This window comes from Hydra vulgaris, chromosome 01, assembly GCF_038396675.1.
Source record: "Hydra vulgaris chromosome 01, alternate assembly HydraT2T_AEP".
Lineage (NCBI taxonomy): Eukaryota > Metazoa > Cnidaria > Hydrozoa > Anthoathecata > Hydridae > Hydra > Hydra vulgaris.
Window position 1 is genome coordinate 61,269,312 of NC_088920.1, and position 27,466 is coordinate 61,296,777.

At 28.3% G+C, this 27,466-nt stretch overlaps 1 protein-coding gene across 1 annotated transcript; it reads left to right on the forward strand.

Annotated features, from left to right (window-relative positions):
• Window positions 1-3,076: 3,076 nt before the first annotated feature.
• Window positions 3,077-26,905, forward strand: LOC100203632 (DNA fragmentation factor subunit beta). The gene is made up of 4 exons (XM_065788853.1): window positions 3,077-3,426; window positions 13,496-13,794; window positions 18,416-18,669; window positions 26,206-26,905. Exons 1-4 carry the CDS (start codon window positions 3,162-3,164, stop codon window positions 26,399-26,401), a joined length of 1,014 nt encoding a protein of 337 aa, XP_065644925.1. The 5' UTR covers window positions 3,077-3,161; the 3' UTR covers window positions 26,402-26,905.
• The last annotated feature ends 561 nt before the right edge of the window (window positions 26,906-27,466 follow it).

A 27,466-nucleotide genomic window follows, 5' to 3' on the forward strand; every position in this document is an offset into this window, starting at 1 on the left:
ATCTTTTCTCCTCCAGTAACTTTCAACTAAAATAGTGGCTGTTGGAATCAAAGATGTTGAAAAATTTTTTAATTTGCAATATTTTGAGTTTTGTGATATAAAAAAGTATGCTGGTATAAAATTTTTATAAGTTTTATTAATATAAGTTGTCAAATTCTGAAGCATCAATAGAGACTGAATAGGGTGCTTCATTCGCAGATTGATAAAACATGGATCGATAAAACATTCACATTAACAAGTTCTTTACTGACATGTATTTTCTTGCACTTTTCAAATAACAATATAATACAAAAATATAAAATAATACTTTTTGACAAATAGATGCACTTGATAAAAAAAGACTTAGGAACTAATATGATATTAGTCTAATTATCCAAAGAAAAAATATTTTGCATAATTTTACTTACTTTAAACTTCAAAATTTGTCTCGGTAAAATAGTTGTTTCTATAAAACTCCTTATATTATAGCTTGGGACGTGATGCATTCAAGGTTAGAAAATATAATGACTTCTTTTAAAATATCAAAAAATTTAAATAAAATATTTTTTTAATGTGTTTTTAAAGTAATTTAAAGTAACATAAAATTGGTTGACTGTGTTTATTGTGCATAAATGCAATGGTCAAAATGGCCTGAAGCATACTCAGGATTCTAAAATCATTTCTTTTAACTTTATTAAGTTTATATTGTATTAATCAAGGACAGATAATATAACTCAAAAGACTTGATGAGCAGGCTGCAAAAATGGTTGTTGTAATAAATTCATTTCAAAAGATCGCACTTGATGAACAGGTTGCAAAAACGGTTGTTGCACAAATTCATTTCGATTTCAAATAATCATTTTGATTAGGTGATCATACAGAAATTCAAAAACTTATGTTGATGTTGAGATCAGGCTATGGTAGCTCTACAAGAAAGAACGTAGCTGAAAAACTCCTACCAATAGCGTTAAATAAAGAAAAGGGTAAAACAAAAGACCCTCTAAATAGAGAAGCACCACTCGCTCGCCTAGAATCTATTGCTTTTGTAATCTATAAAGCACAAAGTAACAAATAAAAAATGTAGCGTGTAGCGGAAGAATGTAAAAATCTAGAAAACAAACTTTTGTGTAAAAGTGAGAAAGTTATCCAAAAGAAATTCAAAAAATAAATGAATAAAAATAAAAAGATTAATATAGATACAAAAGGCAACGATACTATCCCATCTTCTGGCTTATCAGCTTCACCCTCATTACCAAGGTTGAATGTTGAATGAAGTTAAAAAAAATACTGTGTTGGATTATGCCAATCTTCAATACCCAAAAATCATTCCTATAGTTATAAAATTCAGAGGACATACGTACCCATTACTGGAGTTTGAATTTGGCTTGTAGGTTTTTGCAGTATTATCTTCTGTTCAGTAGTGGAGATCACACCGTGATCTCTACTATTCGAAATATTATTATTCAAAATCAAACATAAAAGAAAAATTTGACTTAAACCATTAGTCATCCAAAATAAATCATTTGATTTAGATCTAAATTTAAATCTCTGTTTAAATCAATGTTATTTAAATCAGCCGACCCTGAACGCAATTGAATCAGTATTAAAAGGGCGGATTTACTTAAGAAATTTTGAGCAAATCTGCCCCTTTAAATAATAACTATAATAAACAAAACTGATTCAATTAAGGCTACGTCATAGATTTAAAATGTAAACACAAATTTACGCGTGAAATTAAAAAAAATTGTTGCAAAACGTGCACAGTTTGAAAACATCTTTGATAACATAGCCAGAGACACAAAATAAATTTTTTTTATTTTCATTTGCATAAAAGATTAAATTTTTAACAACTTCCATCCATCAAAAATATGACTTTTTGCATTTAAAAAAGATAAATTTACAGATATAAATAAAAATATAAATCACAAGAATGAGTCAGGAATCAGATAGAATAAACATTCGTCGATGTTCCAAATTTCAACCATCATCATCATCAAGATAAGTTATCAATTCTTAGTTGGTCTTCGACTGGTTTCCATAAAAATAGCTAAAAATAGAAAAGTGATCCCAAATCATTAGCAATATTTTATTAATTTTCATTTTTATTCCATCTAATGTAAATATTTAATTAACAAGGAAAGATAGATTTTTTTATATTTTTGCTATTTGAAAAAAGTGTTTATAGAAAAAATACTATTATTTTAAAGTTTGTGAATTTCTCCAAGTTTTAATGGGTTTTTTTTGTTTGTTGATAAACTCGTGACGTAATGCATCGCGTGAAACAACCATTTTCAAACGATTACGATACATTTAAAAATGAATTTACTCGTAATTGTTGTGTTTGCGAATGACTGTTTACAAGTTATGCGGACTTTAAGACGCTACCTAACTTTACGGTATGGAAACTTGTAACCAATGTTACCTACTTGATTTCTTAAAATTAGGTTGATTTATTTGATAATAAGTTTATTTGAAATATTTATATGCTAGGTACACTGTTGCAATTACGACTACATTTTAAGTAGTTCCGGAATATTTACAACTACGTTTTCAATGTACTACATGTACTTAAAATCTAACTATAACTACATCATGTAGTTATAAATTCATATTTTATTTCGTAACTAGTATAAATGTCTATTAACATTTATATTCTATTAAATAGAATATAAATGTTAATATTAGTAATTTGTAGTAATTAAAAAATATTAGTGTTTGGTATAGTTAATATTATTAACTATTCCAAACACTATTATTTATATTAATTACTATTTATTAACTAATATTTAATTACTTAAACACTATTATTATATATTAATTACTACAAATTACTAAAGTAATATTAATATTATTTTAAGTTGCAATTTGTTAATATGTTTTTGATATTTTTAAAAGTATTTTTTATAATTTCAATAGTTATGATAATGATATATATTCAATAATTATATAGTATTTAAATTTATTATGTCATAAAATGTTAGTTGGTAGTCTTACTTAAAGAAGTTTATTAAAGCAGCTGCTCGACACTGTAATGATTCTGTGAATGATTTTTATTATTAATTGATTGTAACATGTATTTAAAAATAGTTATAGTCAATAATTCTTTGTAACATGTAGGAAAAAACTATACTAATAATGATAAAGACATGAAAAGTTTTTAATTATTTGGAGATGAACATTGTATGGAATTTATTAAACGCATGCTTGGTATGGTCACAAGTAAACCCTTCAAAATTCAAAATGGCAGTGGTAAAGGGAGAGTAGGCATAACTGCCTCTAGTTTAAAAGAGCTACGAGATAATGGAAAAGTCAAGCTAAACTTAAAAAATGTTTCTAAAATAGTTTTAGAGAATGATGGAACTGAAGTAAGAGATGAAAAGTATTTCAGATGTTTACCAAGTCAAACAGTGTTGGTTTTTTTGGCAGACAATGAAGAATGGGATGGATGTAATGTTTTTTACAAAAACTTTTGCATTTATATAATAAAAAATGATTTTTTTTTTGTTATATACAAATGTCCTTTATAACCATAACCCATAGTTGATAAATGTACTAACACGTCTGCAGATAGCTGTTTCACTATAATGTCATCAGATACGTTTATATATATTAGGGTGTATCAAGCACTCTTATTTTTGAAAAAAAAAAAAATTATATTTTGAAAATGAATAGCTTATTTCAACCTTGGTCTCAAAAGAAGTGTAATTAGAAAATTTAAAAACAATTTTTTTTTTTTTAATTATTTGAAAAAAATATCATTGAAAATATATTTTTAAAAAACATGTGTTTTTGTGGAATGACCTATCTAATTATGCTTTTTCTTATTAGATTGATGTACTTTTGAAAAAAGAATTTAAGTTACTAATGAAAAGCAATTAAAAGGTTTAAAAATTTCTAAATACCTGCTTCTTTAAAAATTTATAAATATATATATATATATATATATATATATATATATATATATATATATATATATATATATATATATATATATATATATATATATATTAGGCATAAAATTTCAAGCTTTTTTTTAAATAAATAAATATTTACTGTATCATAAATCAATAAATTTTTACCTAAAAACAATGAAAAAACACTGAGATAGATGTCATCATAGAATACAATTATAATATTGCTACCTTTTAGCTATATTATTAATACTGCTGCATAGTTTACATAAATTGCATTTAACATTGAAAGCAATCAGTATATTTATTGACTTTTGATTTTTATCTTTAACTAATATAATTTTATAGACAATGTTGCCCAAGAAAAGTTTTAGCACTGTGATTTAAACAAGAACATTTGGGCCAAAACTCTGATAAAATTTAAACAGTTGCATAAATGAAGGAGCGTTGTGACTTAGCAAGAATTCTGACTCAAAGAAAAATGCAGAAATCCACTTAAAATAAAAGTTGGTAATACCAGTTTTTTTGAGCTAAAATAAAGGAGGAAAAGAAAGAACTGAACATTTTTTTTTTTAACATCATGGCATCCAACAAGGCTGCAAGCAACCACTATTATAGTTGGAAGTTACTGGAAGAGGAAAGATGAAGATTGTAGAACAAGATAATGAATGACAGATGACTTAAAGGATTGCAGATTATATGAATCAGGAAAGCAAGATAAAGGAAGCAAATTCCAAAGAACTGATTTTCGAGGAAAAAACTAGACGAATAAGAGTTTTTGGAGCACTTAGGAAGGATCACAGAAAAAGGATGAGACGAGTAACATGAGAATGAGTTTTAGTAGTTGGCACAAGAGACGCTAGCTCTTTAGAGCAGTGTTCATTATCATATTTGTAAAAAAGAGAAAGAGAAGCAACATTACGACAATTTGATAATGGTTGGAGGTTGGCTACAAGAGCAGGTCCAACTATGTTTACAATGCGTTTTTGCACTTTGTCTAAAAGAGAAAGGGCATCATTAGAAGATCTGCCCCAGATATGGCAACAGTGTTCCATACAAGGACAGGTTTAAGATAGATATAAAGAATGGAATTCGGAGTAAGAATATGTCAAGCATGATGAAGAGATGCATCCTTAGCAGATGCTAGTTTTCCAATTGATTTGATATATGGTTTCCAAGATAGATCTGAAGTAAGAGTTAATCCTAGAAGATGAAGGGTAGATGACTCATCGAGTACATTACCGTTCATAAATATAAGAAGATCTAACTTATTGCGATAATGATTGGCTGAAAAAAATTGAGTTTTATCTAAGTTAAAGTTTACCAGCCAATGTGAGCCCCATGCTGTAGCAGAAGTGAGATTCTTTTCATGCTCAAATACCCCCTCCAAGCAATCAGAAAGTGTTGGCTCCTTATCATGACAAGAATAAATGGTAGTATCATCATTGAACAATGCCGCCTTAAATGTGAGAATATCTGAAAGATTGTTAATGTAAATTAAAAAGAGTATAGGACTAAGGATTGAACCTTGAGCAACCCCTAAAGTTACAGAATAAGAAGAAGAGTGCTGTCCATCGAGGACAACTTTTATACTATGATTGGAAAGGAAGGGTGTAATAATCTTAAAGATGTTACCAGATACACCATAAGAAGAAAGCTTATGGAGCAGAACAGCATGTCAAACTTTATCAAAAGCTTTAGAAATGTCAAGAGCAATGGCCGTAACCCCTCCGCCTTTTTGTAATGCATTATAAAACCTATTGGTTATTACTGTTAGCAAATCAGCTGTAGAACGAGAAGATCGAAACCTATATTGATGATCAGAAAGTAAGTTATTAGATTCAAGATGAGAGATTAAGTGTTTGTTAATTAAAGGTTCAAAAACCTTGCTTATGATAGGAAGAAAACTGATAGGATGATAGTTAGATTGCTCTTCAGAATTTTTGAAAATGGGGAAAGCAGATGCCGCTTTCCAGCAGGCTAGAAAATAAGTTCTGATAAGTACTTGTTAAATAGTTTTGAAAGTGTAGACGACAGCTCTGGAGAACACTTTTGCAAGACTATAATAGGTATGTTGTCTGGACCACAAGCTGTAGATGAGTCTAAGTAGGAAATCACTTTTGATACAGAAGCTGAAGTGATATGAATGTCAAGCAATGGATCAACCTGTTTGACGGCTATATCAGGTAGAATGCAACTAGTGGAATCAAGAGATGGTATTGATAAAAAGTTCTTAGCAAACAATTCAGCTTTGTCTTTGGGTGAGGTGACAAAGTCTGAACCATACAAGAATAACAGGTGGAATAACAGATTTGCCATTATTATAGATACTATTAAAGATTCTCCAGAAGTCACGAGAGCCTAATTTTGTGATGAAATACAAGATTTTATGACCTAAGAATGGCTAGCTTTGGCGTTTTTTATAATTGATTCTAGCAATAGTAAACAGACGCCTGTTTTCTGGAGAATTGTTTTGCTGATAGATATGGAAGTAACAGTTTCGATTGGAAATTGCAGCAACACAATGTGAGGAAAACCATGGAGAAGAGTGAGGCTTGACCTGGAATTGTTGAGAGGGAATATAAGATTCCATGCCAGCCTGAACGCAAGAAGATATGTAAGAAGAACATTTGTCAACAGGAAGGTGAAAGATTTCTACCCAATGGCCATCATGAAGAAAATCATGGAAAGAGCCCTAGTCAGCTTTAAGGTAGTTGTAAGAGGTACAATGATAGGGGGATTCAGATGATGAAGAAGAATGAGATGATAGTTTTAGAGAGATCAAACTGTAATCAGAAGTACCTAAGGGTAAATGTGGAGAAACTGAGCACTGGCTAGGATCAGAAACAAGACATAAGTTGAGTTGAGAAAGTAAATTATTCGGGTTGTCTGGAAAGCGAATTGGAAAGTTGACTATTTGAGTTAGGGATTGAAAAAGATAAAACTTGTGGGCTTTAATGCCTGCAGAGTCACTGACACTAGAGTCAAGCCATTCTGTGATAAGCAATTAAGTCACCAACAACAACATTATTAGCTGATGGATAAGAGAGAGGGCTTAATCAATATGTTAAGAAATAACATCAAAAAAAGTGCAGTCTTGAGGTAAAAGAGAGCGATATAGAACAAAGAGAAAGGCAATAGAGTGAAGTGGTGCTAAACAAAAGCACATAAAAGAATAGTCTGTGGATTTAAACTTAGTTTCTCGACAAATGGGTGAGTTCTTAGGAAAGTAAATTCCCAGGCCAAGCAGGTGACTATTGGAGTCTTTATGAATTAGAGGAAGATAACCATCAACACTAAGATCACAAAATGAGACAGCTTAACTCAAATTAGTCTCATAAAGAGCAAGTAGGTCTGGTAAACTTTGCAAGAGGTGAGACTCAACAGAAGAAAAGTTACTTCGAAGACCACGAATATTAGTGAATAATAAGTTTAGAGAACTTGGTGATGAGAATGGTTTTTTGTGTTTTATTGCTTTTGGTACTTTAGTCATTTTTAAGTTTGTTATAGAACTTGACTCAAAGCATAGATAGTTCTTAGTACACTGTTTAATAGCCCAAGCAATTGCCTCATTACTATTAATAAACCCTAAGGTGTAACAAAGGGCTCCAAATGTGGCCTTGACAATGCACATCCAAAATACAAACAGGGACACCCTCCATATTCAATATTGCACTTTCAATACTTTGATGTTTTTCAGCTGTTGATGGAATCAGCCTCTCTGAGAGCTACTACAGAGTTCGAGAAACCAGACTATTAGCCGGCCTCAGAACCATAAAACTGAGTTTTAGAGCTGTATCCTTTTTAGGAGGTAATAGAATGAGTTGTCTAGTCATAAAAACAGAGACACAAGCAAAACCCATGCATTGTGTCAAAAAGATCCAGCATTCAACATCCTAAACTGGAAACATATTAAAAATACATCTGCGGCAGTCTAATAGATGAAGATTTTCCAAAGAAGTTCAAAGTTTAAGGAATAATAAAGTTTTCTGCATATGTCTCATCAAATAATACAAGCAAAACTTTCACGGGAGTTAAAAATTTACAATGAATGCATTAAACAAGGAAAATGGCACATTAGATAAACCTATGATATCACAAAAGCTAACAGAGTATGGCTGTCGAGTAGAAAGTCAAGGAAAAGTTGGTTATGCCACCTATAGAGAAGCAATCAAGGAAACAATTCATCCTTTGAAGAGAAGAAAGTTACCAGACAAACCATATACATCAGTATCATATGATCTCTCATCTAGCGATAGTGATAAGAAGTTGGATAAGTCTGAAGTTATAAAAGTGAAAATGAAAATGATGATTATGAGGATGTACTTACCAAAAAGAAAACATAACAAGAGTAAAGTTGCAGTAAACTTAGAGACATCAAAATTAATATCCACTAGAAAAGCTTCCAAAATTTTCAAACAATTGGCACTTAAAAGTGTTAACATTCCAACACCTAGTCTAGCTAGAGTTTATAAGTGAGTATTTAAGGAAGCATCTAAACTGAAGAAAGAGATGATGAAAAATTTAAATACTGAACAGTCTTTTTGTTTTGATAGAAAGCGCCTTAATGAAAACGAATATCAGGTTGTAGTATTGAAAAAGAAAAGAACGAAAGTAAAATTAGCTGCACTGTGCTTGAAAGACAGAAACTTTTACTGATAGAGTTTCAACAATTCTTGAAGAATATGATTTATGGAGTGCTGTGAAGATGATAGTGGCTGACACAACTAGTGTTAATACTGATTTAAAAAAAATGGTGTTGCTTTAAGACTTAAGTTGAGTCGTTTTAAGACTTAAGAAGTAAATATTTTGAATAAAAGGGTTTGAAGAAACAAACCGTTGTTTATTTCTTGCCAACAGTGCTTGATAGGATTCTGCGAGTGGTGAGAGAAGCAAGGAAGCAAGCAACCACTATCAGAGTTGGAAGTTACTGGAAGAAACAAGATAAAGTTTATAAAGCAAGATAATGGTTAACAGATGACTTGAAAGACTGCAAATTATATAAATCAGGAAAACAAGATGACCGGAGTGAATTCCAAAGAACTGATGTTCAGGGAAAAAAACTAGACGAAAAGGAATTTTTTGAGCACTTAGAAACGGTCACAGTAAAACAATGAGACTTGATTGAATGATGAGTAAAACGAGAATGAATTTTAGTAGATGGCACAAGAAGTGCTAGCTCTTTAGAGCAGCACCTATTATAGTATTTATAGAAAAGAGAAAGAGAAGCAACATTACAATGATGTGACAATGGTTAAATATTGGCTGCAAGAGCAGGTCGAGAGGGAATAACAGATTCTATTCCAGAATTTAAAAGCTTTAAGGTAGTTGTAAGAAGTACAATGATTGGGGGCCTTAACACCATATGAGTCACTAACACTAGAACCAAGCCATTTAGTGTGATGAGCATTAAAGTCACTAACAACAGCGATATTGGCTCAAGGATAAAGAGAAAGGCCTTAATCAATTTGATCAGAAAATATCTGAATCAGAAATAATATCAGAAGATTATTAAATCTTTGTGAATATTTTTTTGTGTTTTATAGCTTTTGGTACTTTAATCATTTTAAATTGGTTAAAGAAGTTGACTTAGAGCACAAATAGTACTCAGTACACCAACCCTTGGGATTAGAAAAAATTAGGTGGCAAAAAAAGTTTGATACAAAGGTCTTACCGTATAACATTGAAACAAGGTTGGCTGGTACTTTAGCTAATTATTCAAGCAATTGCCTCATTACTAATAATAAACCCTAAGCCATAACAAAGTGCTCCAAATGTGGCCTCAACAATGCGCACTAAAAGTAAGAACAGGGACATTATCCATGCGAAACATGGCACTGTTAGTACTCTGATATTTTACAGCTGTTGATGGAATCAGCCTCTCTGAGAGCTACCTCAGAGTTCAGGAAACCTGACTATCAGCTGGCCTCAGAACCTTAAAACTTAGTTTTGGAGCTGTACCCTCATTAGGAGTTAATAAAATGAGTTGCCTAGTCATAAAAACAGGAACTCAAGCAAAATCCATGCAATGAGACAAAAAGATCCAGAATTCAACATCCTAAACTGGAAATAATGTATTATAAATATATCTACACCTGCCTAATAAATGAAGAAGGAGCGTGAAGCTGGTCAACAAATAGAATCTTTTATCCCCTTATGTCATTGCCTAGGAGGTCTTCTACAAGACAGTAGCTGGGTGCAGTTAATGTCTCCCCAAGGTGAGTATTTTTTTCAAGACACCATCTCTAGCATAAGTGTTAAACTTGGTAGACACTATCTCTAGTATCTCTAGCATTTATGGTAAACTTGGTAAACACCATCTCTAGCATATATTTTAAACTTAGTAAACACCATCTTTAGCATATATGGTAAACTTGGTAAACACCTTCTCTAGCATATATAGCAAACTTGAATTTTCTGTTTGTGAGTGACCTTTTTTGACAAGAAAATCAAATTATTGTTTTTTTTTCATTCCTTTTGTACAAATATTCATCAATTTATGACTCAAGATCATGGGGTCACAAAAAATCATAACCCTAATAAACACATGCATACACACACACACACACACACACACACACACACACACACACACACACACACACACACACACACACACACACACACACACACACACACTCTCCTCCAAAACATTAGTAACCAAATAAATTTTTTATTTTTTCAATCCCAATTACTGCATATCATTACTTAACTTGTTCGTCAAGGTTCATGTTTTGGAGTTATAGAGTTGAGAGAGAGTTGTAACCACAACTAAAGTAGCCTCTTTGACTGTAGTTGTCTTCATGGCTTTGGGAAGGGGAATTGAAATAAAAATTTATATATATATATATATTTTTATATTTATATATAAATATAAAAATATTTATTATTATTTATTATATAATATTATTATATATATATATATATATTTTTTTTTAAATACTCTTTAAACCAAATCAAACTGTTAATATTACATAAAAAAGAAAAGATTTGCACATATTATGAAAAAAATGAATAAGTGTGTTCTTTTACATTTGTTGGCATTTTAATGTAAAAATGTGGTCTTCTTTAACATTAGCAACTTTTTTATAAAAACTAAAAAATTACAATTACAGAAATAAAATAATAATAAAAAAAGACACCAAGTAAAAAAGAATAGCATTAAAACTATGCAGCAGTAATTAAATGAATACTATAATAACATTAGATCTTCTTAAAAATACATAAGTGCTTAAAAACTAGCTGTATAAACTTATAGCTCTGGGTTCACTAAAGTTCCATTAAACACAATCGTTCATAATTAAAAAATATATGAGTTAAGGAAAAACTTGAAGAAAATTTTTAAAAAAAATATCATAATAGATTTCTAAACAAAATTAAAAAATTAAACATTAATATGTAACTCTGTTACTGTATTGTTGCTCTGTTATTCAAGAAAATGTCTATTTAAATAAATTTGTTTACATTTTTAAATAAGTAATTTTTTTATAAATAAATTAGAGAACAATCGCAGAAATTTTTTAATTTTTTAAAAAATTGTTACAAATGTTACGCTAAATAGAAAAGATAAAAATAAGTAAATATCATCTGAAACAAAATTTTCAAATTATTGTAGTTTTTAAAATAAGGAAAATCTTTTATCTTTTAACAGTAATTTGTTAAAATGACAGTAAAAATAAAACTCCTTGTTTTTTTTTTTTGCGAAGCAAAATTATGGAAAAAATGATGATACCAATAAATAATCAAGTTTTAATATTGTTGTTGATGTAATGTTAGCTTTTTACTTAGTTTTATAAGTTTTTGGTTTAACAATATACAATGGGAACAATATATTGAAATGCAACATTAAAGCTGAATTCAATAACTTTGACGGTAGCCCCTGGTGACAAAATTTGGTATAATCTTTGAAAAGTTAAAGCTAATTAAAGTTTTATTTACCCAGTCTTACTTTTTTAGTGGTTTTGTTTATAAAGTGTTAGCTATCTTTTACTGTAAATTTTGTTTCTTATCATAAAAACTCAGCGTTTCTTTAAAAGTAAAAATAAAACAATTGCTTCTTTGAATATAAATACACACATAAATGCTACAAGTTTTTTTGTCCACACCTCAACCTATTGGAACTCCTATCTTCATGTTTTTCTGACTCATACAGCCTTCAACTTTCCGTCCTGAAGATGAAAAGTAAAAACAATAAAAGATTATAACAATATACAAGTTCGCTTCTTGCATTCCACTCTAGATCTTAAAATTCTATAATCGTTTAAACTTTAGTGAATAGCTGTAACAAAAATACCTAAATTGTTTAAAATTTGATTTATATGGGCGTTCTGATAGACAGGACATTTTCATGTCTTTTTATGAGCTTTTTAAACCTGCATATTGAATGGCATGCCAGGAACAAAGAGTTACTTTTTGTAGACTCTTAGCATACTGATATGCAAGCTCTCTTATTTTAGGCACTTCAAATAAAGTTAAACTAGTTTAATCTTCTTCACCTTTAAACTTAATATTAGGATTTTTCATTGATATTTCAATTTACCATCTATTGTTAGTTTGGAAATTAATTTTGAACTGTTATAAATACGTAATAAATACGTAATAAATACGTTGTTGTTAAAATTATTTTGTTAGCTTTCTTTAAATTTTTTTTTTACATTTCTAAATATTTTTTTACAAAATAACTTAAGTAAATATATGTTAAAATTGCAAAATGCAAAGCCATTTCCAAAGCGAGAGCAATAAACCGGACAGTCTTTTAAAAAAAACTTTCAAATAACATCTTGTAAATTATAGCAATATTGACTTTTTGTAGATTATAAAATATGAAAAAAAAATGTTATTAATACAGATAACCCATTCTTTTTTATGATAACAATTTATATTATCATAAAAAATAATGGGTTATCTGAATTAATAACATTTTATTATTTCATCTGTATTAATAACGATGTTGTTAACAAAAAGAAAGCTAGTCAAATGTAATTATTTATCTTTCAATATATTTTTTTGTATATAACATTACCATTTTTTGCAATCGTCAGTATTTTAGCACTTTGATTATCAGTTGTTTTATCGCCCAAGGCCACTTTTTTTAGTGGAGAATAATGTATTTTTATAGTTCTACATGTTAGCTTTCTTTTAGAAACACTTTTAATAATAAAATGGTTTAACATTAACATATTTAGGTTTAACAATATATTGGGAGTGAATCAGAATAGTAAAAATAAAAATCGAAATATGTTTATAATATAATTTAATTACTTTAATTATATATATAATATAATTATTTTAATTATATATATAATATAATTATTTTAAAATATAATTATATTGTTAAACCAAAAACTAACATTACATCAACAACAATATTAAAATTTGATTATTTATTTTAGAAATGATAAGTTTCATTTATCCATGAGTTTTGTGTTTAAATATTTTCAGATAACTGAAGTTGGTGTAATTTTTACATTGAAACGATAAGGAAAATCTTTTAACAGTAATTTGTTAAAATAAAAGTAAAAATGAAACTCCTTGTTGTTGTTTTTTTGCGAAGCAAAAACAGCCATAAAAGAAAAAACTTACATCTATATATACATATTTTTTAGGTTTAACTTATTTGAAACTAGCTAGCGATAAGCTTTTAAAGTATAGTACCCCTGATCAAGAAGCTTATAAAAAAATCAACAGCTTATTATGCGAACCTCATTCACCTGAGTTAGCTCTTTTGTTAGAGTATGTCAATACTGTTAATTCAAATATTGATGCAGAACACAAGGATGAAGATCCAGAGTGGTTTGAAGGTATTGCCCCGTCAATTCAGTCAAAAAGTAAAGTCATGAAAGAATCAATGAAAGGAAGGATAAGAGGATATTTATGGAAGAGTAAAGAATTTATTGAGAAATCTGTATGTTTTAAGTTAACACTTGTTTCAATGTTATATTGCTATTTTACACAGTTACCCATTATTTTAATGTTCTATTAACATTTATAGGGTTTGTAATTTTACTGATATTTTATTTACGAATAATTTTTTTTTTGGTAAACATTTATTTAGTAAATGAAAATTTAAATATCGGTATAACAGTTAATTACCAGAAGATTTTTTAATATAAATAAAATAATACAGGTGTCGCAATACAGTGCCATTTTTATTAAATTCCTTTTTTTTAAATAACTTCTTAAAAAACTAAAATTATTGAATTTCCTATCTTCCTAATCAAGATCTAATTTTAGTGTACAATAACATAATTCCTGAAAATACTCTTTCAGGTTCAAAACTTGTTGGACAAATGGTTATCAAATAATCAAGAACTATTTGAATGTACTTCTTGGTGTAGTTTAGGTGATTTTAACATATTAAAATGTTTGTATGATACTTTGCTGTCTACCATCAAAGTATTTTAAGTCAAAAAGAAAACACTATTTCACTAACATTGCATTTAACCCCATTTAACTTTTGCTTTGTTAATTTTATTAACAAAGTTAAGTTTATTAACTAAGTTAATAAAATCATCTTTGCTATATTTCTACACCTTTATTGTTAAAGCCCTAGTAAATTTGGTTAACTTTTAATTAAATTATTTAATGTTCAGTCTAATCAACTTCTAATTACAGTGTTTTATGTCCACCTTACTCAGAACCCAATTTAAATATCCTATTTCAATTTTCTTTAACTTTCAATTACAAAATTTCAAGTATAGTTTATTTAAAACTCAATTGAGATATTTTATGTTTTCTAAATAGCAGAATAACTTGAAAATATTATAAATAGTAATTGAGATAATCTGTACAAAAACGAACAAATTAATGGTAAATTATTGCAATTTTCTGGTGAAATTACCTGTACAAAAGTTGACTTTTTACCGATAAACCAGTTCTGCAATGCATAAATACTTTACAGTTCTATTGCCATTTATTTTTAGGTCTTTATGTTTTACCATTAAATGTTTGCAACTGATGTCTGTATTTATACATCTATGACTCTGATAACATTACTTGTTTCATACTTCTAAAACCATTTGTTCTACAATTCTATTACAACTTGTTCCACAGTTAGTTTTTGTTTATGTTTTAATTCCAAAGCAAAATTTTCATTTTACTATCATTGTATTAAATTAGGTTTTTTTGTTGTTGTTGTTGTTGTTGAATGAATACAAAATCAGACATCAAAACTTTTGTTTACGGTGTGCTGACCTAAAAATAAGTTTTATTCAATAAATTATTATTACAATTGATTTTTTATTATCATGAATAAATGGAGGACTTTTTACTTCAATTTTCTCTGATGATGAGAGTCTATGATATGCACTCCTATATTGAAGTACTGTTACTCTAATTTTCTGGTATGAGAAGTGCTCTTCAATAGTTTTCTCATCTTTTTCATAAAACATAAATTCTTTTTATCTTCTAATAAGTTTCCAAATAAATCTGAATTTAGGTTGTTGTCATTCTTTCTCGTTTTTCATCAGCTTAATATGTCTTTATTTTAATAAGATTTTAACTATTTACCATTCTGTTGATAATAAAAAATTTACTTCTAATAAACAAATCACCTGAAAAAGTAAATAAAAACATCATGACATGGTTTAGCCAAGTTGGTTCAGTGCCTTTGTTCAAATAAATTTTCGGTGATCTCTAGAACAATTAATATCAATATTTTGTATATTTAATCAAGTAAGAATAAATAAACATAACTATATAACCCTAATTATGTTGCAACACTTTAGCTTTTGATCAATTTGTCAAAAAGTTATTCTTGGTTTAAAAAGTTAATAATAAACAGGTTAAACATATTAGCCCAAATAAATTATGGAGTATATATTATGGAGTTTTTATCTTTTATTTCAAATTTGCTTGTTTATCATGTTGTAACAACAAATTTACTCGTTGATTATGTTGTAACGTCAACTTTTTTTCACTCTATCTTTATAATTGAGAAATACTTATATTATTTGTCACATAACATCTCCTAAACTTTTTATTTGTCACAAAACATCTCATAAATTTTTTATTTGTCACGTAACACTGTCAAGTTGTCATTTTTTTCTGGGTCTTTTTTATTAATTTATTTATTTTTATTTTTTTGTGAGTTTTTTTCATTTTTTCAATTGAAATTTTTTTTAGGTATTTTGATTGAGTATATTTTACTTCAAGTTTTAGATATTTTACTTCAAGTTTATTCTTTGTAGTTTAAGTTATTTTTGATAATTTAAATAAATTTTCTCTTGGAATCTTTTTTTTTTTAAAGTTTTATTTATATATTGTAATTTTTTGAATTGTTAAATTGTTTTTATTACTTTTATTGGTTGATAAACTGAATTGAGAACTAAATTTTGAATAAAATAAAAGTTACTATATATCTATTTTTAATTTTTAACATATTAATCAATAGATAGGTCAGAGCCATAATGATTAAATGGAATGAGGTTTGGCTGGAAAGGCTTGAAAACAATCAAATTAAAATTACATTATCTAAGCATGAATTAGTTTCTTATATTGGATTTTCAAAAACAGCTTGTCATTTGTATGTAGATTCAAATAAAAACTCTATTGGGAGAGAGAAAGTAGTACAATCAGAGCATTTTATAAATGACAAAATTTCAGCTGCAGAAGCTGTATAACTGTTTAAAGTAACTGAAAATGATCTTGCTTTAACATTGACAGTGATAATACATCATTATTTTTTCAAAGAATGTTTCCAGATAGTATAGTAAGTTGAGGTTTTATTATGAGTAGACAAAAAGCTTCATATATATTTCAAGATGGCCTTGGACCTTTGTTTGAGAAACGCCTGTGTTTTAGTATATCAATAAGTCAAGATGCTTTTACTTTAATGTTTGATGAAATAACTACAGCACAGTATATAAAACAAATGGATGTTAAGTTAACATCTCCTGAACTTTTTATTTGTCACTTAATATCTCCTAAACTTTTTATTTTTATTTTTATTTGTAACATCTTTTAAAAATAATTATCTGTAACAACTATTTAATGTTTAAAAAAAATGAAAATCAAAAGTTCTCTTTTCATTTTCTAAATTTTGAAACAGTGTGTTCAATGTTTTTATAAGTGTAAATAAATACAAAATAATTGCTGTAATTTTATTATTATTATTATTATTATATAATATTTTTAATAATTAAAGAATAATGCTTGTAATATTAAACTGAATAAATATGTATTCAGTTTTATTACTAATTTTAGAAAACCTTTTTTTCTTCCTATAGTTTGAAATATTAGATTTTTTTTTCTTTCTATAGTTTGACATTTTTCCTAATGATCTTGCTAAATCTGGACGTAGAAGATAAATATATCCATATATCAAATCCGTTGCAAAATTAGCATCTGCTAAGGTCGCATCTCCTTATCGAGCTCAACACTTTCTTACTCCAGATTCTATTCTCTATCTCTATAAATCTCAAATCCGGCCTTGTATGGAATACTGTTGTTATATCTGGGGCGGATCATCTAATGATACACTTTCTGTTTTAGAGTGCAAAAATGTATTGTAAACAAAGTTGGACCTGCTCTTGCTGCCAACCTCCAACCATTATCACATCATTGTAATGTTGCTTCTCTTTCTCTTTTCTGCAAATACTATAATGGGCACTGCTCTAAAGAGCTAGCATCTTTTGCGCCATCTACTAAAGTTCATTCTCGTGTTACTTGTCATTCAATTAAGTCTCATCCTTTTTCTGTGACTGTTCCTAAGTGCTCCAAAAACTCTTATTCCTCTAGTTTTTTTCCTCAAACATCAGTTCTTTAGAATTCCCTTCCTTCATCTTGCTTTCCTGATTCATATAATTTGCAATCCTTTAAGTTGTCTGTCAATCATTATCTTGCTCTACAATCTTCATCTTTTCTCTTCCAGTAACTTCCAACTCTAATTAGTGGTTGCTTGCAGCCGTGTTGTAAGCAAAGATGTTTAAAAAAAAAATTTATATAATATCTGATGATCTTGCAGTAGAACTGTAGAACAGTTGGACTAGCATCTAAAATCTGTTAAAGCAGAGTACAAATGTTAAAGAAATGAAACAATCATCTACATGAAAAATCTTTTTTTTACTTTTAATTCATAGTGTTCTCACCTCATATATTTTATGAAGGCAATAAAAATTGAATTCAAAATTTAAAATATTTTACTGTTTGTTAAAAATACACTATATAAGTTAACATATGCATGGTTTATATAGGTGTATATATGTGTTTATTAACTATGCAGTTGTGTTGTGTTTAATTAATCAACTGCCTAGTAAATAATTACATATACAATTATTACATCTATATAATTTTGCGTATAGTTTTTTAGATTTTATTTACATACTAGTTGCATATAATTCTAGTCTTTTCTTATATTCAAAATTTTATTATGCTGAACTGAAATAAACAATATTAATAACAGTAATATTTATTACATGAAATGTTATTTTACCTAACAGACTTGTTTATTTTGTTAGTTTATTTATAATGTTAGATTCAACTATAGTTATTAGTTATTTCTTACAATTATTAAAAAAATTTTTTAGAAGCTTTCCTTAAAATGTCAAAAAGAATGCCAACTTATTATATCACTTTTCAAAAGCAAACTTAATGAAGATGATTATTTTTCTCATTATTTTGATCGAACTTCACAAAAAGAAGATCGTCTTTGTGACAATCGTGGTTGGTTTAGTTGTCAGGGTGCTTTTAATAAAAAGTTCTGCAAAATGAGTCATACTATTAATCCATACTCTTCCAAGGACAGTCGTGTTCTTTTTAGCACATGGAACTTAGACCATAAGTAAGTGAGGAGTTTCTGGTCTTTTTTAATATCTTTTCTATTTTAATTAAAAGCAATTTTGCTTTATGTGTTGATCAATATTTTTTAAACAATGAGTATGTTTTCTTGTTTTTTAAACAATGAGTAAGTTATCTTGTTTTTATATTTTATATATTGATCAATATTTTTTAAACATAAAAAGTATGTTATCTTGTTTTTTATAGCACTTATGATAATTGTGACATTAATTTGATTGATGATATTAAAATGAAAAATTTAAGTCAAAAGCTGTTAAAACAGGAGAGAAAAAAAAAAGAATTGTGTTCAAAAAAGCAGGCCATTTATCAATTTATAGAATTGATATTGCTTACTTAAAAATATAATTTCAAAGTTTATTGCATATTTGTTTTTATGTAATGATTGGTTATATTTTCCCCCACATTAAGTTTTCTTAAAGTTTTATATTGTTGTTTTTTATGTAGTTTTTCAGTTTGGAGTCGTCATTTAATATTCAAAACATTTTTTACAAATTTTTTAAAAATACTTAATATTGTTTTAAGTAAAATGAATTTGGTTGCGATTGTTTGGTATTTTATTAAACAAAAAAACATTATTTACAAGTCATATTCATTCTCTAAGTTATTTTTGTTGCTAAAAAAAGCTTTTTATAAATTAATATAAATTATTCATAAAAATAATATATATTTTTAATATAGAATTATTTTTCATTGTTTAAAAAACATTCATAATTTTCTTATTTTGTTTTATTTTCATAATTTTTTAAAATTATTTTCATTTTCTTTTAATTTTCAGAATTTTTTTGTAATTTTCTTATTTTGTTTTAATTTTTACAATTTTTCATAATTAATTTACTTATTTTTTATTTTATTTTATAAATATAAATATATTATGTCTCATTTGCCCTCATTCTAAATATATATATATATATATATATATATATATATATATATATATATATATATATATATATATATATATATATATATATATATATATATATATATATATATATCAGGGTGTTAACTAGGAATAAATTTGATACAGCTTTTGATGAAATTGGGAATTTGTTTAAAAATTTCCCAAATATACCACCCCCTCCCGTGAGATTAAAATGTGTAATATGTGGGGTCTTTTCTTATATTCTTTCTTCTTCTACTCCACTTTAGCTCTGTATACATTGATTGGAAAACGCCAAAAATAAAACAAAATACAGTCTGTAACATTTATTGAAGATGAATATAAAATCAACACAAAACTAAACGTGGTTTTGCAATGACAAGGCAAGTTTGCGGTAGTAGTGTAGTGGTCGACCGTTTGCTTCTTAAGTGAGAGGTTCTGAGTTTGATCCTCACCACGTCCTTAGTAGTACCGGGCTCAACTTGTTTCTCCGCGCAGCAGCTTTGTTTGTCAAGTTTTGTGTTTCGGAGTTATAGAGTTGAGAGAGGTTTATAACAAGAGTTAAGTAGCCTCCTCATTTGTAGTGGCCTTCTGGGTCTTGGGGAGTTGAATTAACAAAAAAAAGCAAAAAAAACAAAAAGCTTAAGCTCCGATTTCCAAAGATATATTTAGAATTATATATTTTGTATTAATTAATTATTATTTTAAATAATATATTTGATTTACTTTTATATATTCTTTATCTATTGTTGCCTCTTTCATGCTAAGAGTATTCTTTTAAATGTAATTTTTTTTTTCACAGGTGGAAATTAATGGGCAATTTTTAAAGTAATATAACAATCTTCTACTTTTAATTATTATCTAAATTCTATTTGACGTCCTTTACGAACGAACCCTTACATCATGTAATAAAAAGTGTCATCAAAAGAAATGTTTTAAAAATAAAAAAATAAAAAAGGTTTTGAAAACAGTAAACACAAACTCGTTAATTTCATGTTTCACATTTATTGCAAGTTCAATTTTATAATTAATATTAACTTTCTTTATACATAAATCGCATAGCGAAATAAAGTTACAATTACAAAGTCTCAGCAAAAACAACAGCAAATGTCATTTAATTACAAAAGAATTATAAAAGATTGCAAGCGATTGCATGCTGTCGTGGCAACAAAGAATACCAATAATTATTTTTTTATGTATAGTCATAAAATATTAATATGACTATAGTTCATTGAAACATTTAAATTTGCTTTTATGTTTTAAATTCAAGCAAGCAGTGAATTTAGTTTTCCCGTTTTTTAAATTTCTATTACCAATTTGTTGTGATACAAAATAACATTCTTGTTATTAAAGGTATTTAATTTATGTTTTAAGCGTTTTAAGTATAAGCAACCAGTAAAGTAAAGAAATCTATTTTCATTATTAAATAAATTTCTAAAACCAGTTTGTTATAATCAAAAAGCATTTATTTACCTTATTTATCTTTTCAGCCAAAAAAGGAAAAACTTTTAAAGAAATGGCATTTGCGGGTGTTAAACCAAACAAATTTGTAATTTTTTAAATTGTAGTTTATTTCTTGTTAATTTCTTAAAATAATATTTGCTGTTGGAACGCATTGCAAAAAAATATTTGCAAATTTTGAAAAATGAATTTTTTTTCCAAGCAATTTTAGGGATTTTCGAAAAATCCCAATTCTCAAAAAGTTTTTTTCCAAGAGACATTTTTGCAGTTATGCAAGCGCATAACTACAATTTTATTTCAAGTTTTAAATAATAAATTATAATTTTTAATAGTAATTAATTTTCAATAATTTTTAGAATTATAATTAAACTTTAATTAGCCAAACTTTATTTGGAGAATGGGATGACAATTTTATTTCAAGTTATATATATATATATATAACTTAAAATAAAATATATATATATTAAATATATATATATATATATATATATATATATATATATATATATATATATATATATATATATATATATATATATACAGCCCTCGTGGTTGTTTATATATATATTCATGATTGAGTAAAGGCTAGAGATAGTGTCTCAATAAAAAAACTAATCTTGGGCAGATGTTAACGCATCTAGCTGATGTCTTGTAGAAGGCCTCCTAGGCAAAGACTTAAGGGGTAAATAGATTCTATCTGTTGACCAGCTTCACACCTCTTCTTCATTTATCAGGCTGTTGGAGATGTATTTATAATACATTATTTCCAGTTTAGGATGTTGGATGCTGGATCTTCTTGACTCAATGCATGGGTTTTGTTTTGTGTCTCTGTTTTTATGACTAGGCAACTGATCTTATTATCTCCTAATGAGGGTATAGCTTTAAAACTTAGTTTTATGGTTCTGAGGCAGGCTGGTAGTCAGGTCTCTCGAACTCTGTGGTAACTGTCAGAGAGGTTGATTCTATCAACAGCTGTAAAATATCAGAGTGCTAACAGTGCCATGTTTTGCATGGAGGGTGTCCCCGTTCGTATTTTTGCTGTGCATTGTCAAGGCCACGTTTAGAGCCCTTTGCTTAAGTTTTATAATAGTAATGAGGCAATTGCTTGGACTATTAAATAGTGTACCGAGTATTGTCTATACTTTGAGTCAAGTTCTTTAACAAATTTAAAAACGACTAAAGTACCAAAAACTATAAAACACAAAAAAATATTGTCATCACCAAGTTCTCTAAACCTATCATTCACTAATATTCGTGGTCTTCGAAGTAGTTCTTTTCTTTATTGAGTTTTATCTCTTGCAAAGTTCACCAGACTTACTTGCTCTTTGTGAGACTAATTTGAGTTCGACTGTCTCATCTTGTGATCTTAGTGTTGATTGTTATCTTTCTTTAATTTTTAAAGACTCCAACCGTCACATACTTGGCCTGGGCATCTACATTCGTAAGAATTCACCCATTTGACAGAAAACTAGGTTTGAATCCACAGACTATTCTTTTATGTGCTTTCGTATAGCACCACTTCACTTTATTGCCTTTCTCTTTGTTCTATATTGCTCTCCTTCGTCTCAAGACTGCACTCTTTTTGATGTTTCTGATCAAATTGACCAAGCCCTCTCTATTTATCCAATCTCTTTAGTCTTCTTCCTATCATAAGCAAGGTTTTCGAATCCTTAATTAACAAACCCTTAATCTTGAATCTTGAATCTAATAACTTATTTTCTGATTATCAGTATAGATTTCAAACTTCTTGTTCTACAGCTGATTTACTAACAGTAATAACTGATAGGTTTTATCGTGCATTAGATAGAGGTGGAGAGGTTAAAGCTATCGCTCTTGACTTTTATAAAGCTTTTGATAAAGTTTAATAAAGTTTTATAAAGCTTTTGATAAATTTTTTTCTTCTCAATAAGCTTTTTACTTATGGAGTATCAGGTAACATCTTTAAGATTATTAAATCCTTCCTTTCCAATCATAGTATAAAAGTTGTCTTGATAGACAGCACTCTTCTACATTTTCTGTAACTTCAGGGGTTTCTTAAGGTTCTATTCTTGGTCCTATACTCTTTATAAATTACAATAACGATCTTCCAGATATTTTCACATCTGAGGTGGCATTGTTCGCTGATGATATACTACCATTTATTCTCGTCTTGATAAGAAGCCAACACTCTCTGATTGCTTGGAGGGGGCATTTGAGCTTGAAAAGGATCTCACTTCTGCTACAGCATAGGGCTCACATTAGCTGGTGAGTTTTAAGATAAAACTCATGTTTGTTCAGCCTTTCTTGGAAACCATATATCAAATCGGTTGCAAAATTAGCATCTGCTAAGGTTGCATCTTTTTTATTGTGCTCAACACTTTCTTACTTCAGATTCTATTCTTTATCTCTATAAATCTCAAATCCACCCTTGTATGGAATACTGTTGCCATATCTGGGGCGGATCTTCCAATGCCCTTTCTCTTTTAGACAAGGCGTAAAAACATAATGTAAACGTTTGGTAAATAATTACTCAAAACCAAAGAAACATTGTTATTTCAATAGCTTTTGAAAAAATTTCACCCCCAAATCAAATTATCAAATTGTGTGTTATAACTTAACAATATTACATTCCTCAACAAAAGTACATTATTTAATAATTAGCGCATGTCCAGACACTAACTATTACAGTTACTAGAGCATAGCATATGCTTTGTACTGTCTATATTTTTGAATAATATACATTGGTAAATTGTCTTGACTGACAATTGCTGTCTAGATTTATTTTAAGTAATAGACAGTGATGTACTTTTATTGCACGTTCCGCACACTGGTTGCTTCGTGGTATCTTTAGTGCTGATGGTTCCTGTTTCAGTTTTTCTCCAATACCAGTAACCCCTACTTGTAAGGTTTCAGTACTTGTGACAAGTTACTGTAGTCTGCCTCGTAAAATTTATTGGCAAGCGAATACTTTTTCCAGTTATGAAACAAATCTTCAGATTTTCTGTAATGTTGGCCTTGTTTTAGGTATGAGAACAAAAGCAAGAATAGCAAGGACAGCTCTTGAATTACAATGTGCATTACTAATATTAGGAATTTTTGAAAGTTAACAAGTGGAAACTGTCCTTTTTCTTCATAAAATTTGATCACAAGTGTCAGACGATGCTAGAATTTCATGTCATCTCTCCTGCCTGACTTATTGACAATCACTTCTTTTACATTTACAAATTTGCTTGCAATTTCTCTGTTCATCAACTAAGGTACAAAAGTATACCTAATGTTTGGAGACTTGGTGCTTCCTCCGATTTTGTCATCCATTACCAAACGCAAAATCTTATCAAGTAAATGATGTTGGCAAGTTATAAACAATAGTTCGTTAAACCCCTTCGCTGAAAATATTTGTTTAAGTCTTACAACAACACCTTTTTTTTACCAGTGTTAACACTGGTTGTGTCAGCCACTTTCATCTTTACAGCACTCTATAAATTATATTCCTCAAGAACTCGAAATGTCGTAATTCCATCAGTAATAGTTTCTGCCTTTCCATCCTTCAGCACAGTGCAGATAATTTTTTGTTAGAGTTTTTTAAGATTTTTTTTTAAGAACCCAATAAAAGACTGTTACAATAGTCAATTTGAGATTTAACAATGCCACAAGCAGCCCTTGGAATTAGGGTTTTAGGCATTTGGCAATGCCAACCTAACTGCTGACCTAAAAGTGTTTGAGGTAGGCAAAAAAATCGCCAATCTCCTTTTTATGTTTTATGGAAACCCCTTTGTGTCAATTTTTTTTTGCCAACCTGATGCTGACCTCTAACAGTTTGAGGTTGGCAATTTATTGCCGACTTCATTTTTTCTGATTTTGAGAGTTTCACAAACAATTGTCTTAGCGGCTTCTTTGGTGAGACATTGACATATGTGGCGAAGAGCACAAATATTGTAGTTGCAGGATTAAAAAGTGTTGTTTATATGTTGGCCTAAGGAGAATGTTGAATTTAGGGTGACACCTAGGATTCTCACCGAATTTACTGTAGTTAGTGTTGTTCCAGAGAATGAAATTTTAGAATCATTTTTTAATTTTCTAGTTTGTTTCCTAGCTCTAAATAAGATAGCTTCTGTTTTACTTGAGTTAAGCAGAAGTCCATTTTCTAGAAACTATTTTGAGACTGCATTAGATCATTCAGTGATTTTGTTAATGTTATCTTTTCCTGGGTCAATGAAAGTATATAATTGGCTATCATTAGCTTATTGGTAATGATTTGTGCTATATTTATATATATATATATATATATATATATATATATATATATATATATATATATATATATATATATATATATATATATATATATATATATATATATATATATATATATTTTATATATATATATATATATATATATATATATATATATATATATATATATATATATATATATATATATATATATATATATATATATATATTGTGGTCAGTAAAGTTAGTTCAAAATTGCAAACTTAAATAATGTGTTTTAGGGACAGCTCAATTAACTTATATTGTGTGTGTGTATATAGACACACACACACACACACACACACACACACACACACACACACACACACACACACACACACACACACACACACAAAAGCAGCTCTTTAGAGGAGCTACTCGCATGGCTCACCGCGTTATTTTTAGGAGAGCTTTTCTCTCGGCAGAAGTAAATAAGTGTAAGAGCGAAAGCTCTCGCACTTATTTACTTCTACAGAGGCCTGTATAGGCCATTAATGACAATATGGTGTGTGTGTATATATATATGTATATATATATCAACCTTTGGCAGAAGTAAATGTGTGCGAGAGCAGAGAAAAGCTCTCCTAAAAACTGACTCCAATCATCACAATTTTTTGCAGAGGATCCTTATTTGACATAAGTATAAACATGTAAATGTTTGGATCTTGTTCCATGTGTAGAAGTTAGCTACCACACACATCAAAAAATGCTGGATCCGCTCCTGAAGCCGACCTTATATTTTTGAAACGTTTTTTTTATTATAGTTTTTTGACTTGATTCTCTTTTTTATTCGATTTTGGTACCAAAATAAATATTTTTGACATATTTTTTATATATTTTTGTTATTTAATGTTTTTCAAATAAAAATTAAAAAAATTTGTTTTTAGTAATTGCTTAAAAATCTAAGTAAATATTCGTGACATTTAGAGTTGAGAAGTCTCGCGAAATTCTACCTCAATTAGTAAAGGCAATTAAAGAATGTCCTCCGGGTAAGCAAGTCAACGTCGACTATTTTTATAGTCTTCTGTTTACATCTGAAAATTTGAAACTTGTTGATATAAGATGTCATGCGAAGGAAAGACACTCTACTGAGTTGGTAGACAAAGAAAAAACTTATATTTAGTATTCTGTTTTTTACTTTATTTTTTAGCTTTTTAATATCTTTTGTAAGAAAATTTTTGTATGATACCAAAGCAAGCAACTTGTCTCGAGTTAAGTCTCGAGCTGCAGTTTTAAATGAGTTTTAATAATTGAATAATTAGGTACTCAAAATCAGGTGATCATAATGAAATTTAATAAAGTTTTAGTATTTTATTGAGTAGGTAAGTTTAACCATCAAGTATTGAAATTTTTGTTTTACGATTATACAATTGCAGCATTTTTCTAATTAAGAATATAAAAAAAAAATGTACGTAACGTTAAGCAGTCTTGTATACAAAAATGTATGTAACCTTGAGACTTTCTAATATAAATATAGAAAAAAAATTCTCAACGATTGCTAGGCTTTTTAACTTTGTAACAAATCACAGTACTATGATTTTTATTGATAACTTTACAATATTTAGGTGTTTAATATTCAAAAGAATGTGTACATATTTTATTTGCAAAATATTTATTTGGGTAGAAATGTTTCATGTTTTTATATCAGAAAAAAAAAAAAATATCCTCGCATCTTTAATTTTTAATGTCGTTTGAAATTCATGTTTTTATTTAAAGTTGAATGTCTAACAAAACTTTAATTTAAATGCCTAATAAAAAACTTTTTTTAAATGTCTTACTCTCTCGGTGTAAATAAAATATTAGAGATTTTAAAAAATTCTGTATGATATTTTGTTGACTACGGCATATTTCCGTTAAATGATCAGGTCTGTGAATTATTAAAAGACGAAAAAAATAAAAATAATTTAAGCGAAAAAACTCAGACCGAAGGTTCTTTTTTTTTAAAAAAAAAACTTCCTAAAATCTTCTAAAAATTGCTCGTCCAAATTTGAATAAATACGTTGATTAGGTGAAATGAACATCTTAGTTTAATAATATGATCTGTCCTGATCGTTTATTGGCAGTTTTTCGTAATTATAAGCTCTTTCATGGTCGGAATTTTACTATTTTTAGTGAAAATTGATAGAAATGTTGTGTTGACAATTATATTCAATTAATATGTACTAGACAAATTAGAGCCAGGATCTAT

Excerpts from the sequence above, each read along its gene's own strand:
- LOC100203632 (XM_065788853.1), top strand. The coding sequence starts at position 3,162 with ATGGAATTTATTAAACGCATGCTTGGTATGGTCACAAGTAAACCCTTC. Across the intron at positions 3,427-13,495 it reads CAATGAAGAATGGGATGGAT|GTTTAACTTATTTGAAACTA; the intron begins GTAATGTTTTTT and ends CATATTTTTTAG. Across the intron at positions 13,795-18,415 it reads AAGAATTTATTGAGAAATCT|AAGCTTTCCTTAAAATGTCA; the intron begins GTATGTTTTAAG and ends AAAATTTTTTAG.